Here is a 13,098-nt window from a genome sequence, read left to right on the forward strand (position 1 = left end):
ACCAGGTGGTGGTTATTATAGAAGGCACGGATGGCATGGAGCACTGGGTGTGGTGCAAAAATAATGAATACTGTTTTTCTGAAAATAAATAAATTAATTTAATAAAAAAAAAGAAGTTAGAACAGTGTCTGGCACATACTCAACACCCAATGAATAAAAAAAAAAAAAAAAAAAAAAAAAAAAAAAAAAAAAAAAGGACTCCTAGCAACAGCAATCAGACAACAAAGAGAAATAAAAGGTATCCAAATTGGTAATGAAGAAGTCAAACTCTCTCTCTTCACAGATGACATGTTCCTTTATATGGAAAACTTAAAAGACTCCACACCCAAACTACTGGAACTCATACAACAATTCAACAACAAGGCAGGATATAAAGTCAATGTACAGAAATCAGTTTCTTTCTTATACACTAATAAGGAAAATAAGAAAAAGAAATTAGAGAATCGATTCCATTTACTATAGCACCAAGAACCATAAGATACCGGGGAATAAACCTAACCAAAGAGGTAAAGGGTCTGTACTCAAGGAACTACAGAACACTCATGAAAGAAATTGAAGAAGACACAAAAAGGTGGAAGACCATTCCATGCTCTTGGATCAGAAGAATAAACATTGTTAAAATGACTATATTGCCTAGAGCAATCTATACTTTTAATGCCATTCCGATAAAAATTCCACTGTTATTCTTCAGAGAGCTGGAGCAAATAATCCAAAAATTTGTATGGAATTAGAAGAGACCCCGAATCGCTAAGGAAATGTTGAAAAATAAAAATAAAGCTGGGGGCATCACGTTACCTGATTTCAAGCTTTACTACAAAGCTGTGATCGCCAAGACAGCATGGTACTGGCATAAAAACAGACACATAGACCAGTGGAACAGAGTAGAGACCCAAGATATGGACCCTCAACTCTATGGTCAATTAATCTTTGACAAAACAGGAAAAAATATACAGTGGAAAAACGACAGTCTCTTCAATAAATGGTGCTGGGAAAACTGGGCCGCTATACATAGAAGAAGGAAACTCGACCATTCTCTTACACTGTACAAAAAGATCAACTGAAAATGGATAAAAGACCTCAGTGTGAGACAGGAATCCATCAGAATCCTACAGGAGAACATAGGCAGTAATCTCTTCAATATCAGTCATAGCAACTTCTTTCAAGAGATGTCTCCAAAGACAAAGGAAACAAAAGCAAAAATAAACTTTTGGGACTGCATCAAAATCAAAAGTTTCTGCACAGCCAAGGAAACAGTCAAGACAACAAAGAGGCAACCCATGGAATGGGAGAAGATATTTTCAAATGACAGTACAGACAAAAGGTTGATATCCAGGATCTATACAGAACTCCTCAAACTCAACACACACAAAACAGACAATCCTATCAAAAATTGGGCAGAAGATATGAACAGACACGTCTTCAATGAAGACATACAAATGGCTATCAGACATATGAAAAAATGTTCATCATCACTAGCCATCAGGGAGATTCAAATTAAAAACACATTGAGATATCACCTTACACCAGTTAGAATGGCAAAAATTAGCAAGACAGGAAACAACATGTGTTTGAGGGGATGTGGAGAAAGGGGAACCCTCTTCCACTGTTGGTGGGAATGCAGGTTGGTGCAGCCTCTGTAGAACAGTGTGGAGATTCCTCAAGAAATTAAAAATAGGACTTCCTTATGACCCTGCTATTGCACTCCTGGGTATTTACCCCAAAGATACAGATGTAGTGAAAATAAGGGCCATCTGTACCCCAATTTTTATAGCAGCAATGGCCACAGTCACCAAACTGTGGAAAGAACCAAGGTGCCCTTCAACGGACGAATGGATAAGGAAGATGTGGTCCATATACACTATGGAGTATTATGCCTCCACCAGAAAGGACGAATACCCAACTTTGTAGCAACATGGACGGGACTTGAAGAGATGATGCTGAGTGAAATAAGTCAAGCAGAGAGAGTCAATTATGATATGGTTTTACTTATTTGTGGAGCATAACAAAATAGCATGGAGGATATGGGGAGTTAGAGAGGAGAAGGGAGTTGGGGCAAATTGGAAGGGGAGGTGAACCATGAGAGACTAAGGACTCTGAAAAAGAATCTGAGGGTTTTGAAGGGGTAGGAGTTGGGAGGTCGGGGTACCAGGTTATGGGTATTATGGAGGGCACGGATTGCTTTGGGCACTGGGTGTGGTGCAAAAATAATTAATTGTTATGCTGAAAATAAATAAAAAATGAATTAAAAATTTTTTTATAAATATTTCATTTTTTTTTATTTAACAGAGAGAGTGAGAGAGAGAGGAGAGAGAGAGAGATATCACAAGTAGGCAGAGAGGAAGGCAGAGAGAGAGGGGGAAGCAGGCCCCCAGCTGAGCAGAGAGTCCAATGCAGGGCCTGATCTCAGGAACCCCATGACCATGACCAGAGGCAAAGGCAGAGGCCCAACCCACCAAGCCACCCAGACAGAGAGGGAGGACAATGATCAGTGCACAGAGTAAATGCACAACTCATTTTCATAGACTGTGTAAACAGACATGTTCTTGAGCTATGTGCAATGAGTCTACATTCCCTGAGCAATAGTCTATGGATATGGCACCTTGATATGGACAGCTGGCCCTGTGAGACACAGCAGACCACAAGTCTAACCCTCCCTCCTCATCAGCCCATGACTGAATAGGGGTGCTCTTTAGGTGTTGTGGAGGGTGCCCTGAGGAGTCGCTGGCTGGCTTCATGTTCACCCCCAACCTCACCCCACACCTACACTGGAGATGGTCCCCTTTCTTGTCAAGTCCTCGAGAATTACTCCAATCATATTGTTATTATCACTAGGCAAAATGACATGCAGACACTGGACATTTGTGGAATAGTATCAGTGATACATATGAACATCCACACTGGACAATCTAAGCTCCACAAATTTGTGAAAATTAGGAAATTTGAATTTCAATAAACGTGATTACTATCAGTTTTGTAGTGTTGCTGTGGCATGATCTTATCCACCTGCAGTGATTCCCTCATGCAACAGAGTCCCACACAGTTTTGACAAAGTTGGAGAGGTATGGTCATTCCCACGTAGGGCTGAATGGGAAGAGAGGGCAAAGTGAAAAGTGGCCAATGGCTCCCCAGATTCTCTTAGCAGGGATCATTCCAGTGAAAGCAGGCATATACTCTCATTGGCACAGATACTGAAAAAGGAAAATTGACCCACGATGCAGAGCCATAGACCCAGTGTAGAGTTTTCTACTACAGAGAATCTCAGGCCTCAGAAACTAATTGTTTCCCAGTTGTTCATAGAAACAACGGTTAATTCCTTTAGTCCCTCTATGTGATCCATGCAATGGGAGTGTCTCCAACTGATGTTCCTTGTAGGCTGAACCAGACATTTTGGAAAGATATAATGTATTTTTGAGTATCTTGGGTCCCCAGGTTAAGAGGAGAATTTCCCAGGATGGATTTCCACTCAGAGTGCTGCCTGTATGTGTTTTAGATGATGAGATGTGGGGATTTGGGGTGATGAAACTTAGAAGATGTTGGACTGGAGTTTATGCGTTTCTAGAGTGAGGCTTTGGGGGCTGTAGGGATGTGTTAAATGTATGGGTATATGGGATGGATGTGGAGCTTGGAGTCCTGAGGGTCGACTGTGGTGGCTTGATAATGACTAGAAATTGTGAGGGTTCTCTTATAAGATGAATGAGACTTTGCCTTATTTCATTAACATAGACACCTTTAGATTCAAATATTTCCCTGATAATAGATACCCCTGTGATGAGCAGAGCACACTATATAATCTTGTCCAATCACTGTGTCGTCCTCCAGAAACATGTAACACTGTCTATCAACTATACTTAAGTAAAATAGCAGAACCTCTTTTCAGGAGAATCTGGGTGGTTCCTAATGTCATGTCAAGTGCTCTTTTGAAAGGCAACAGAGGAAGGCTAGGTCCCATTAGAAGAGTTGAGTCATGTGACCATAGATAATCAATGGTCTTCTTGCTGGTAGGTTGGAGTAAGGAGTCACGAGTCTGAAAATACAAGGGGTGAAACTTTGCAAACCCAGAGGAATAGACTCAACCCCAGAGCTCCTGCAGGGGTGTATCTCTCCCAGCACTGAGTGTAGCCTAGTGGATTTGATTTCTTATAGATCTCCAGGTAGTAGGTCATCAAACGTGTGTAGTCCTGAGCCCTGTGTGTGGTACCAGGATCCAGTGATCACAGTAAATACTGCAGGGCAGGTAGCGAGTCTTACAAACATCTCCTGCAGCTCCTGTTCTGCATAACTACCCCAGGGACAGGGACTCTCTCAGGCAGCAGTCCTTGGGGAGGAGCCTCTGCACTCAGCACTGAAAGGTGGACTGCAAGGATGAGGAGCTGCTGTAGAGTGAGCTTGAACTTGGCACATCTGTCAGACCGTGACTTGTGGCCACGAGTTCATGAGTCTCCTACCAGAATGTACTGTGTGTGATGCTCAGTGGAGTTGGGGTATAGACATTCATCCATAGAAACCCTCCATTTCATATCATTTCTTTTCACCAAGCACATGACCATATTTCAAAATAGAGGAAGAAGTTCAGAACTTGTTAAGGACTGAGCTACATTCCTGTACTCTGCAGCCTGCCTCCTTCCAAACTTCCCAAATGATGCTTTGACAGACATTCCCTCCATCCACATAGAGGTTGCAAATATCCCTCCGAAAAAACTAATAAAGAAAAAATTTAGATGCAAAATATTAAGCCTTATCTTTCTACAGCATTTCTGGCCTCTTCCAATCTTTATACAGAGATTGGTGTGCAAATGAAAGCAGTATTTTTATCCCAAACTTCTGACTCATTTGTATGAAGAAGTCAGGCATACTCTGTCCCCTTCCTCCTCAACCCACCAACAAAGCCGTCCCTTCTCATGGTTTCTGACACATGCAGGATGTGGGTTCTCACACTGTGTCTTGCACAGTAATACACAGCCGTGTCCTCAGACTTCAGACTTCTCAGTTCCATGTAGGCCGTGCTTGTGGATGTGTCTGCTGTAAGCGTGACTCTAGCCTGGAATTTCTGTGCAATATTTGTGGCACCATCTTCAGGGTCAATTCGTCCCATCCACTCAAGTCCTCGTTCTGGGGCCTGTAGCACCCAGTGCATATAGTAGTCAGTGAATGTGTATCCAGATGCCTTGCAGGAGACCTTCACGGATGCTCCAGGATTCCTCACCTCAGCCCCAGACTGTAACAGATGGACCTGGGTGTACACACCTGTGGAGAGAGAGCAGGTGGGGATGAATTCATCTTTGATTGGCCTTTTTCTCCTCCTTGGCCCAGAGACTGGGAGTCACTTACCTGTAGCCAGGGCAACCAAGAAGAGGATTCTCCAGCTCCAGGTCATGGTGACTGGCTGTGCTCTCAGAGGATTCTGTAGTGGAGGGTGCAGTTGTTGGGTGATGCTCTCAGTGCACAGATATTCCCCTACTTAACCCAAGATGCAGCTTGGACTATTTGCATATTCATAAGGAATAGTATTTCATACTCAAGACCAGACCCATCAAAAGAAGAAGCAGATAGACATCACAGGGACTGATTTCAGTCATATGGTGAGGACATATGTCCTAATCCTTGTTGAGAGCATGGGTACCCTGCAGCTCCCTGAACTGTGTTTAGACAGAGCTTCTCCACTGAATGAAAAAAAGCCCAGGAAATGCTCCTCATGCAACCCCACCTTGGAATGACAGAGAGACACCCTGAATCTGTTCTTGGCTCTGCTGTCTGAATAACTTACTTGTGGATTGGTGTGTCTCCAAAATACTGCACCCATGAGCTTATAAGTGCATTCATTCCTCCATCTCTTTAAAATTAAGACATCTAAAGTCCTGGGATATTATCCTCTTCAAATATGCTTCTCATTGCCTTGAGTTTGGTAAATACAATAGAACAGGTTATCTACAAACCCTGTAGCTTTCCCTGTCTTACTTATATGTTACATTGTTTTCTGCAGAAGAAAACCCTGAATTCTGAGAGGAAAGATGTCCCCAGAGCCATAGGTACCTGTTCTTGGGTCAGCAGCTCTGTGCTGGTTGGTCCTGAGCACCCCATGCAGTCCAGATCCTGTCCTGCAGGGAGGATGCTGTCCTGGCTCATGGAGTATTTACTGCAGTGTTTCTACTCCAATATTACATGGCAAAGGGAAGCAGGACATGTCACCCCACATGTGCCTCTGGAATTAAATTATTTGAGATGGCCCATGCACCCTTTCAGGTTCCCATCACCCTGAACCTGAAGATAAGTGTCAAATGGGAAAGGCTCCCTCTCTGTACCAGAAAGAGAGAGATGTCCTTAGCACCAGATTAGGACTTTAAGAGCCCGGATGCTTTACAAACAAACCTTATATCTTTACTAATTTATTTCCACAAACCCATGCTTCTTTTTATTATCATTCTTCACAAATTTACTGTTGATCTTTCCAAAGGTTTCAGAGTTTTCTGCTTTGCTCACATCTTTGTGTCTTACATTTTTATGACTCTTATTGTACTGCTAGGTATTTACACCAAAGATACAGATGTAGTGAAAAGAAGGGGCATATGCACCCCAATGTTCATAACAGCAATGTCCACAGTGGAAAGTGTCGAGATGTTTGGATAAAGAAGATGTGGTCCACGTATACAATGGGATATTACTTAACCATCGGAAAGTATGAATACCCAACTTTTGTATCAATGTGGATGGGACTGGAGGAGATTATACTGTGCGAAATAAGTCAAGCAGAGAAAGTCAATTATTGTGGAACATCATGAATGTCATGGTGTACATTAGGAGAAAGAATGTACAAGTGAAGGGGTGCAGATTGGAAAGGGTGATGAACCATGAGAGGTTGTGGACTTCGGGAAACATTCTGAGGGTTTTAGACAGGAGCGGGTTAAGGGGATGGCTCAGCCTGATGATGGGCATGAAGGAGGTAATGTATTGCATGGAACCCTGGGTGTTCTATATAAACAATGAGTGTTGGAACACTGAATCAAAACTAATGACGTACTGCATAGTGACTAACATAACATAATAAAAAACTGAAAAGAAATTTAAAAAATAAAAAATAAATAAAAATTTAATAAACCAAGTCTGCTTTTGAAAGAAAAAATAATAAAAAATAAAAATAAGAATGAAAATAAAATAAATGCAAAATTAAGTTCATTTTCACTGTTTTTCTTATGTCAATTTAATGGTTAAAACAGCAGAAGGCCCTAGAAAGGCAAGTGGTAAAACTTTCTGTCCCTAAACTTGTGTGATGTGCCTTCAGGGAGCTCTTCCAATGACACCATGTGCTCTGATAACATCTCCTGTAAGACTGAGATAGCCTCACAAGACCTGCACACTCTACAGGGAGAACCCAAGCAAAGAATCTCTGAATCCACCCAGGAGCCCCTTCCCTGGAGCCCCCAGCTGCACTGACACAGTCTGTAGTCATTAAGAGTCCATAAATGCTGGGGGATATTGGGGTGGGGCCTCTAATCTCCTTTAGGTTCCTGGGATTGAAGGTTACATCTGATTGTATGTGCTCATGTACATGCATGTAGCTCACAGTCTGCTCCACACCCACTATCCAATAACATGCACTGATGCTGTTGCTGGGACCAGGTGTGTGCCTCCATTCGTCACGACACAACAAAAGCAAAGAATTCAAGCAGAGCCTGGGAAGTGCATGCACGTTGGGGTTTTGTGTTCTTCCAGCACCTGGGACCCTGCAGATGCTGTGGACAGAAGAGCCCATGCTTGCTCCTCAGAGGGTCATTCCTGGGTTGACCCACCCTGTCATTGCTGCCATCACTGAGTCCTTGGCATGTGGGGAAAGCCCCAGTAGACCTGAAGCCCCAGGTGGTCCCCTTTCCCAGTGGGCACAGCCAGGACACTAAGGACAGGACTCTGGAGGTCACTAGACAGGGCAGTCTTTCCAAAACTAAGCTGGTGCTGATGCAGGGACAGGTGATCTGGAATGCTGTCTTGTTGGGTCAGGGTCCCCTGCTTGAGTGACAATGAAAGGTCTCTGAGATAGGGGTGTCCTCCCAGAATTCAGTCTCCTTCTCACCTATGCAGATGGGCTACATGAAGAACTGGCCTGTCTTTCTAACATTTCCAGAACAGCTGGTAATTCACATAAAAAGGCACAGTGGAGGAGATGCATCTGCTTCTGGTTCGGATAAACTGTCTCATCATAAGAGCTTGATGTTGTATGTAGAAAGTCCTTGTGGTTCTTCTTCAGAGACAGCTGTGCTTCTGGGTATGGGGAGGATTGTGGTGACTGCAAGAGTGTCCCATCCTCCAGCCTGTACTCTGGGCTTGTACAGTTGGGCTGCACACACCACACAGCAGGATCAGTGGTGGGTGTGCCTCAGACCTGGCTGGATACTGGCTTCATGCCCACAAAACATGAGGTTGTATTAGTGAATGTACTCTGGAATATGCATGGTCCTGCTGGACAGTGTGGACACCGACACCAGCAGATGTGAGGCTGGTTCTGGGATTGAGGACAGACATGAGAAGACATTCCCTGACTATTTTGTATCTGAAACTGTGAGTCATGGTGACCCCATGCCTATGGGAGAGATAATCCTGAGAACTGGGGTGGAAGAGAAGCAGCACCAAGTTATTGACTCATCTGATGCTGCTCCACATCTCCTGGTGGGCAGGGAAGTAGAGTGACAGGTTAGTGGGGTCAGTGCTTGAATATCTTCCCCAGATTCCAGACAATCACTCCTCACCAGACAGCTTTCTTTCTGTCCATTCATGGGGCTGCATTCTGCTGGTCATCCCCTCTCCTGACACCTTCCCCTTTTACCTCAAGCAACACTTTCTCCTGTGATGCTCCCAGAAGCCTTACAGATGTTCCTGGAAAATCTAATGAAGAATAGAGAGAGGTACTGGTCAAGACCACAAGGCCACAGGGAGGCCACAGTGTGAGGCCCAGGATGGAGGATCCAGGATTTGGTCTGGAAAGTGTTGTAGAGTCTTTGTCCTCAACGTGGTATCACCATTGTCCCTGAGTGTCTCTTTCTTGTCCTCAGAAAGATCTGCATTCTGTAGCCCCTCAGTTTTAATCCCTTCCTGTGTCTGTGGTGTGAGTTTTCTTCTGTGAGGAGGGGCACTATTCCCAGAATGAGGCCTTACCCTCCTGTGCACCCTTCCCAAAGTCTCCACGTCCTCGTCCCATCACATGTTGGGTTTCACATGGGGAAATTATGTCACGTGGATATTATATCAGCAACTGAAGGATCGGGTAGTTATGATGGAAGGCTTCTCCCATCCAGCACCTCAATCTAAGCACTCTCATGGACACACTGGAATCTTCAAACACAAGACCTTCAAAACCAGCTGGTGATCTTGGGGACTGGAGAAATTTCACCTGAGATCTTCGGTAAGCTCTCTTCCTACTTCTAATAGTTTTATTAACATCATGTTCTTAGGTATTTCCATTCTCATTGTCCCGGGACACTATTTATCCCTTATACCTATTGGTCACTTATTTTTTCTTTCACTAATTTTTATGGGTCTTGAAAGAATTGGTCATCAGTCTTTATAGATACAATGATTCATTACTTACAACCATAAGGCTCATTCCTTCATCTTCTACTATACAAATGGGAAGCCTTATTAGAAAGACTAATTCTTTGCCTTTGACTTGGCAGAGCCATCACAAATTTTCAACTGACCCACAATAAAATCCCCGATTTACTGTATTTTCTTGGGATTATTAAAGCATTTTTAATAAAATTATTTATTTTTTAAAATTTCTTTTAAGTGTTCCAGAGTTCATCGTTTATGCACCACACCCAGTGCTCCATGCAATATGTGCCCTCCATAATACCCACCACCTGGTTCCCCCAATCTCCCCAACCCTGCCCCTTCAAAACCCTCAGATAGTTTTTCAGAGTCCATAGTCTTTCATGGTTCACCTCCACTTCCAATTTCCCTCAAGTCCCTTCTCCTCTCCATCTCTCCTTGTCCTCCATGCTATTTGTTATGCTCCACGGGTGAATGGATAAGGAAGATGTGGTCCATATACACTACGGAGTATTATGCCTCCATCAGAAAGTATGACTACCCAACTTTTGTAGCAATATGGACGGGACTGGAAGAGTTTATGCTGAGTGAAATAAGTCAAGCAGAGAGAGTCAATTATCCTATGGTTTCACTTATTTGTGGAGCAACCAGGTCTTTCTGTCACAAAACTTGGAGACACTGAGAAGCCTTGACAGAAACTCACAGAGCTTGTGGAGATGCTGTGGGCTATCAACAACCACAAGGGACATTTATACCTGTTCTCTCTGTACACATCCATGGAAAACTTTAAATAAAGATAAAAGAATGGAATTATTATTTAAACAATTAACATCAGAACACTTGAGATCAGAACGCATGCTGTTAGTTAAAGACAGTTCTTCATTTCTGAAATGGGGATCATTGTACTTCTATGTTCATATTTATTGTCATGATGATATCAATTATATTTATCCCAGTGCTTCACTCTTGGCAATTTTGGTTTTTGTCATTTTGATGGTTTATTCCAAAAATGGAGGACTCTTTTGTATTTCCACAGATTTACAAACTGTTTACTGTGTTTCTGTGTGGGAGAAGTTAACAGAGCATTTAGCTGGAAACCATCGAGAGGAGACCAGCCATCAACCAACCTCTTGTCCTGGATCATGAACTTCATGGTTCTTGAGTCAGAGGGATTGTGAGTGCACCCTGTTGGTCCCAGTGCACCAGCAGGTGTCACAGACCCTTGCAGAGATACAGGGACTCCTCTTTTGCCTTCCCCATTTATCCAACATGCAAAGAGTTACCCTCTCAGCATAACCACTATGGATTGTCCTATTGATAGGATATGTCCTCATACTTACTTCCTTTACTTGAGCTCCACACTCTGCTCATAGGCAACACTATCCAATATTTATTTTATTCAGACATGAGCAGGAATGTTGGATTAAGTCCCTATGATCTATCAGGTGCTCTTAAGCCGCTGAAGTTTTTCCCTCCTGAGGGTATAAATTCATAGGTTCTATTGTATGGGAAATGTCTCCTCTATCAGTAAGGTGAGGGTCAGCTGCTTTTCTTGGGAGGAATAGTCCTAGAAACCACTTCTCTATATGCTTCCGTTTATATTTGATGTGAATCACTAATGAGATTTCCATTGGTCTGAGAATTGTCTTCAGCAGGTATTGGATTTTAGTCATTCTGTCAGGTATGAGGTGACATCTTTCCATGGTTTTGATTTGTGCTTCCCCGATGATGGCTAATGTTCAGCATCTTTTCATGTACCTGATAACCATCTGGATGTCTTATTTCAATAAGTGTTTATTACTTCCTTTCTTCTGACCATTTTTAACTGTATTATTTGCATGTTGAGTGTGGGAAAGTCTTTATAGATTATGGATATTAAACTTTATCATATAAGTTTTTTTCAGATATCTTCTCCCATTTAAGATTCATATGTGGAATTTATGAAGAAAAACAAATGAACATAAGTGAAGTAGGAAAAGAAAAAAAATGAAGGAGGGAAACAACCATAAGTGACTCTTAGTAATAGAGAACAAACCGCAGGTTGCTAGAGGGAGATGAGTGAGGATTGGGGAGATGGATGATGAGCATGAAAGAGGGCACCAGTTTTGATGACACTAGGTGTTGTATGTAATGATGAATCACTGAATTATACTCCAGAAGCCAATATTACACTGTGTGGTAACTATTAAAATTTAAATTAAATATAAAATAAGAAAAATGCAGCAAGTACTGGAATACATGTGTGGTGTCAGACAGTGAGGACCTGGGAACAACACATCGTAAACATGCATTCTCAAGCTTGGGCTTGTTCCTGCGGAGGAATGGGAGGTGCAAGGAAAGGCCAGCTGTCACTTGTCCATGCTTCATGAGTTCTCAGATGCACTGCTGTGAACCAGCCTGGCCCAGGAGCTCAGGACGAACACACTTGGGCAGGATGTGGGATGCAAGGTGTTTTGACAGCTGCCAGTGAGGTGTGGGCACAGACGAGTTAGGAAATGCCAACCCATATGGCACCACACAGAGAGTCATGACTGTTTTTGTTAATTATGTCCACAACCAGTCAGGGAGAAAATGGATAAATTCAAAAAGTTGAGTCTCTTTACTCTAGATCCCAATGAATATCCCTTTGGGACATAATTTCTCTATTTCTACCTAAATTAGAGAAAACGTTGAAATTCTTATGAAACTATAAAACCATTCACTAAACATATGAGCATAAATTTTCTGTTAGTTGTTAAATATGCCTGCCTTTAATTTTTTATTTTAGAAAAAAAAACCCACATAATATGTAGAATCTTAAATATTTGAAATGCAATGGTGACAAGCCTATACACCACATGATTTCACACTGAAGCATCTCCAACAGAGTCTCATTTCTTCCACCACACCTGACGTGTGGACCAGCCCTGCAATGATCAGGGCCTCAGGACTGGACCTTAGTTTTGCCCCTCATAAGATGTCATCTGCATCTTTCCAAGAGCTTCCTGGTGTTACTGGTTTAACCGAGTAGAGTTGAGATACATAGAGTATGTTAATGTTTACTGGTTGTGTTGTTCTATTCTTCTGTCACATACAAAGGACATAAACAGAAGGCAACTATACAAAAGTTAAAATAAAGCAAATGAATAGTCAAGAAGCAAAATTTAAAAAAAGGCAAGTAACTCCCTAACCCTACAAGCTATAAAACTTTGAACAGTGTGGAGATTCCTCAAGAAATTAAAAATAGAACTTCCCTATGACCCTGCCATTGCATTCCTGGGTATTTACCCCAAAGATACAGATGTAGTGAAAATAAGGGTCATCTGTACCCCAATGTTTATAGCAGCAATGGTCACCATCGCCAAACTGTGGAAAGAAACAAGATGCCCTAAAACAGATGAATGGATAAGGAAGATGTGGTCCATATACACTATGGAGTATGATGCCTCCATCAGAAAGGATGAATACCCAACTTTTGTAGCAACATGGACGGGACTGGAAGAGATTATGCTGAGTGAAATAAGTCAATCAGAGAGAGTCAATTATCATATGGTTTCACTTATTTGTGGAGCATAACAAATAGCA

At 42.4% G+C, this 13,098-nt stretch overlaps 1 gene segment (V, D, J or C); it reads right to left on the bottom strand.

The window, feature by feature from the left end:
• Positions 1 to 4,843: 4,843 nt before the first annotated feature.
• On the bottom strand, positions 4,844 to 5,440 carry LOC131837283 (immunoglobulin heavy variable 1-69-2-like). The segment is given in 2 exon segments: positions 4,844 to 5,244; positions 5,329 to 5,440. Coding segments are annotated over 2 exon segments (447 nt in total).
• Between the last annotated feature and the right edge of the window lie 7,658 nt (positions 5,441 to 13,098).

The sequence above is a fragment of the Mustela lutreola genome, chromosome 7 (assembly GCF_030435805.1).
Source record: "Mustela lutreola isolate mMusLut2 chromosome 7, mMusLut2.pri, whole genome shotgun sequence".
Classification (NCBI taxonomy): Eukaryota; Metazoa; Chordata; class Mammalia; order Carnivora; family Mustelidae; genus Mustela; species Mustela lutreola.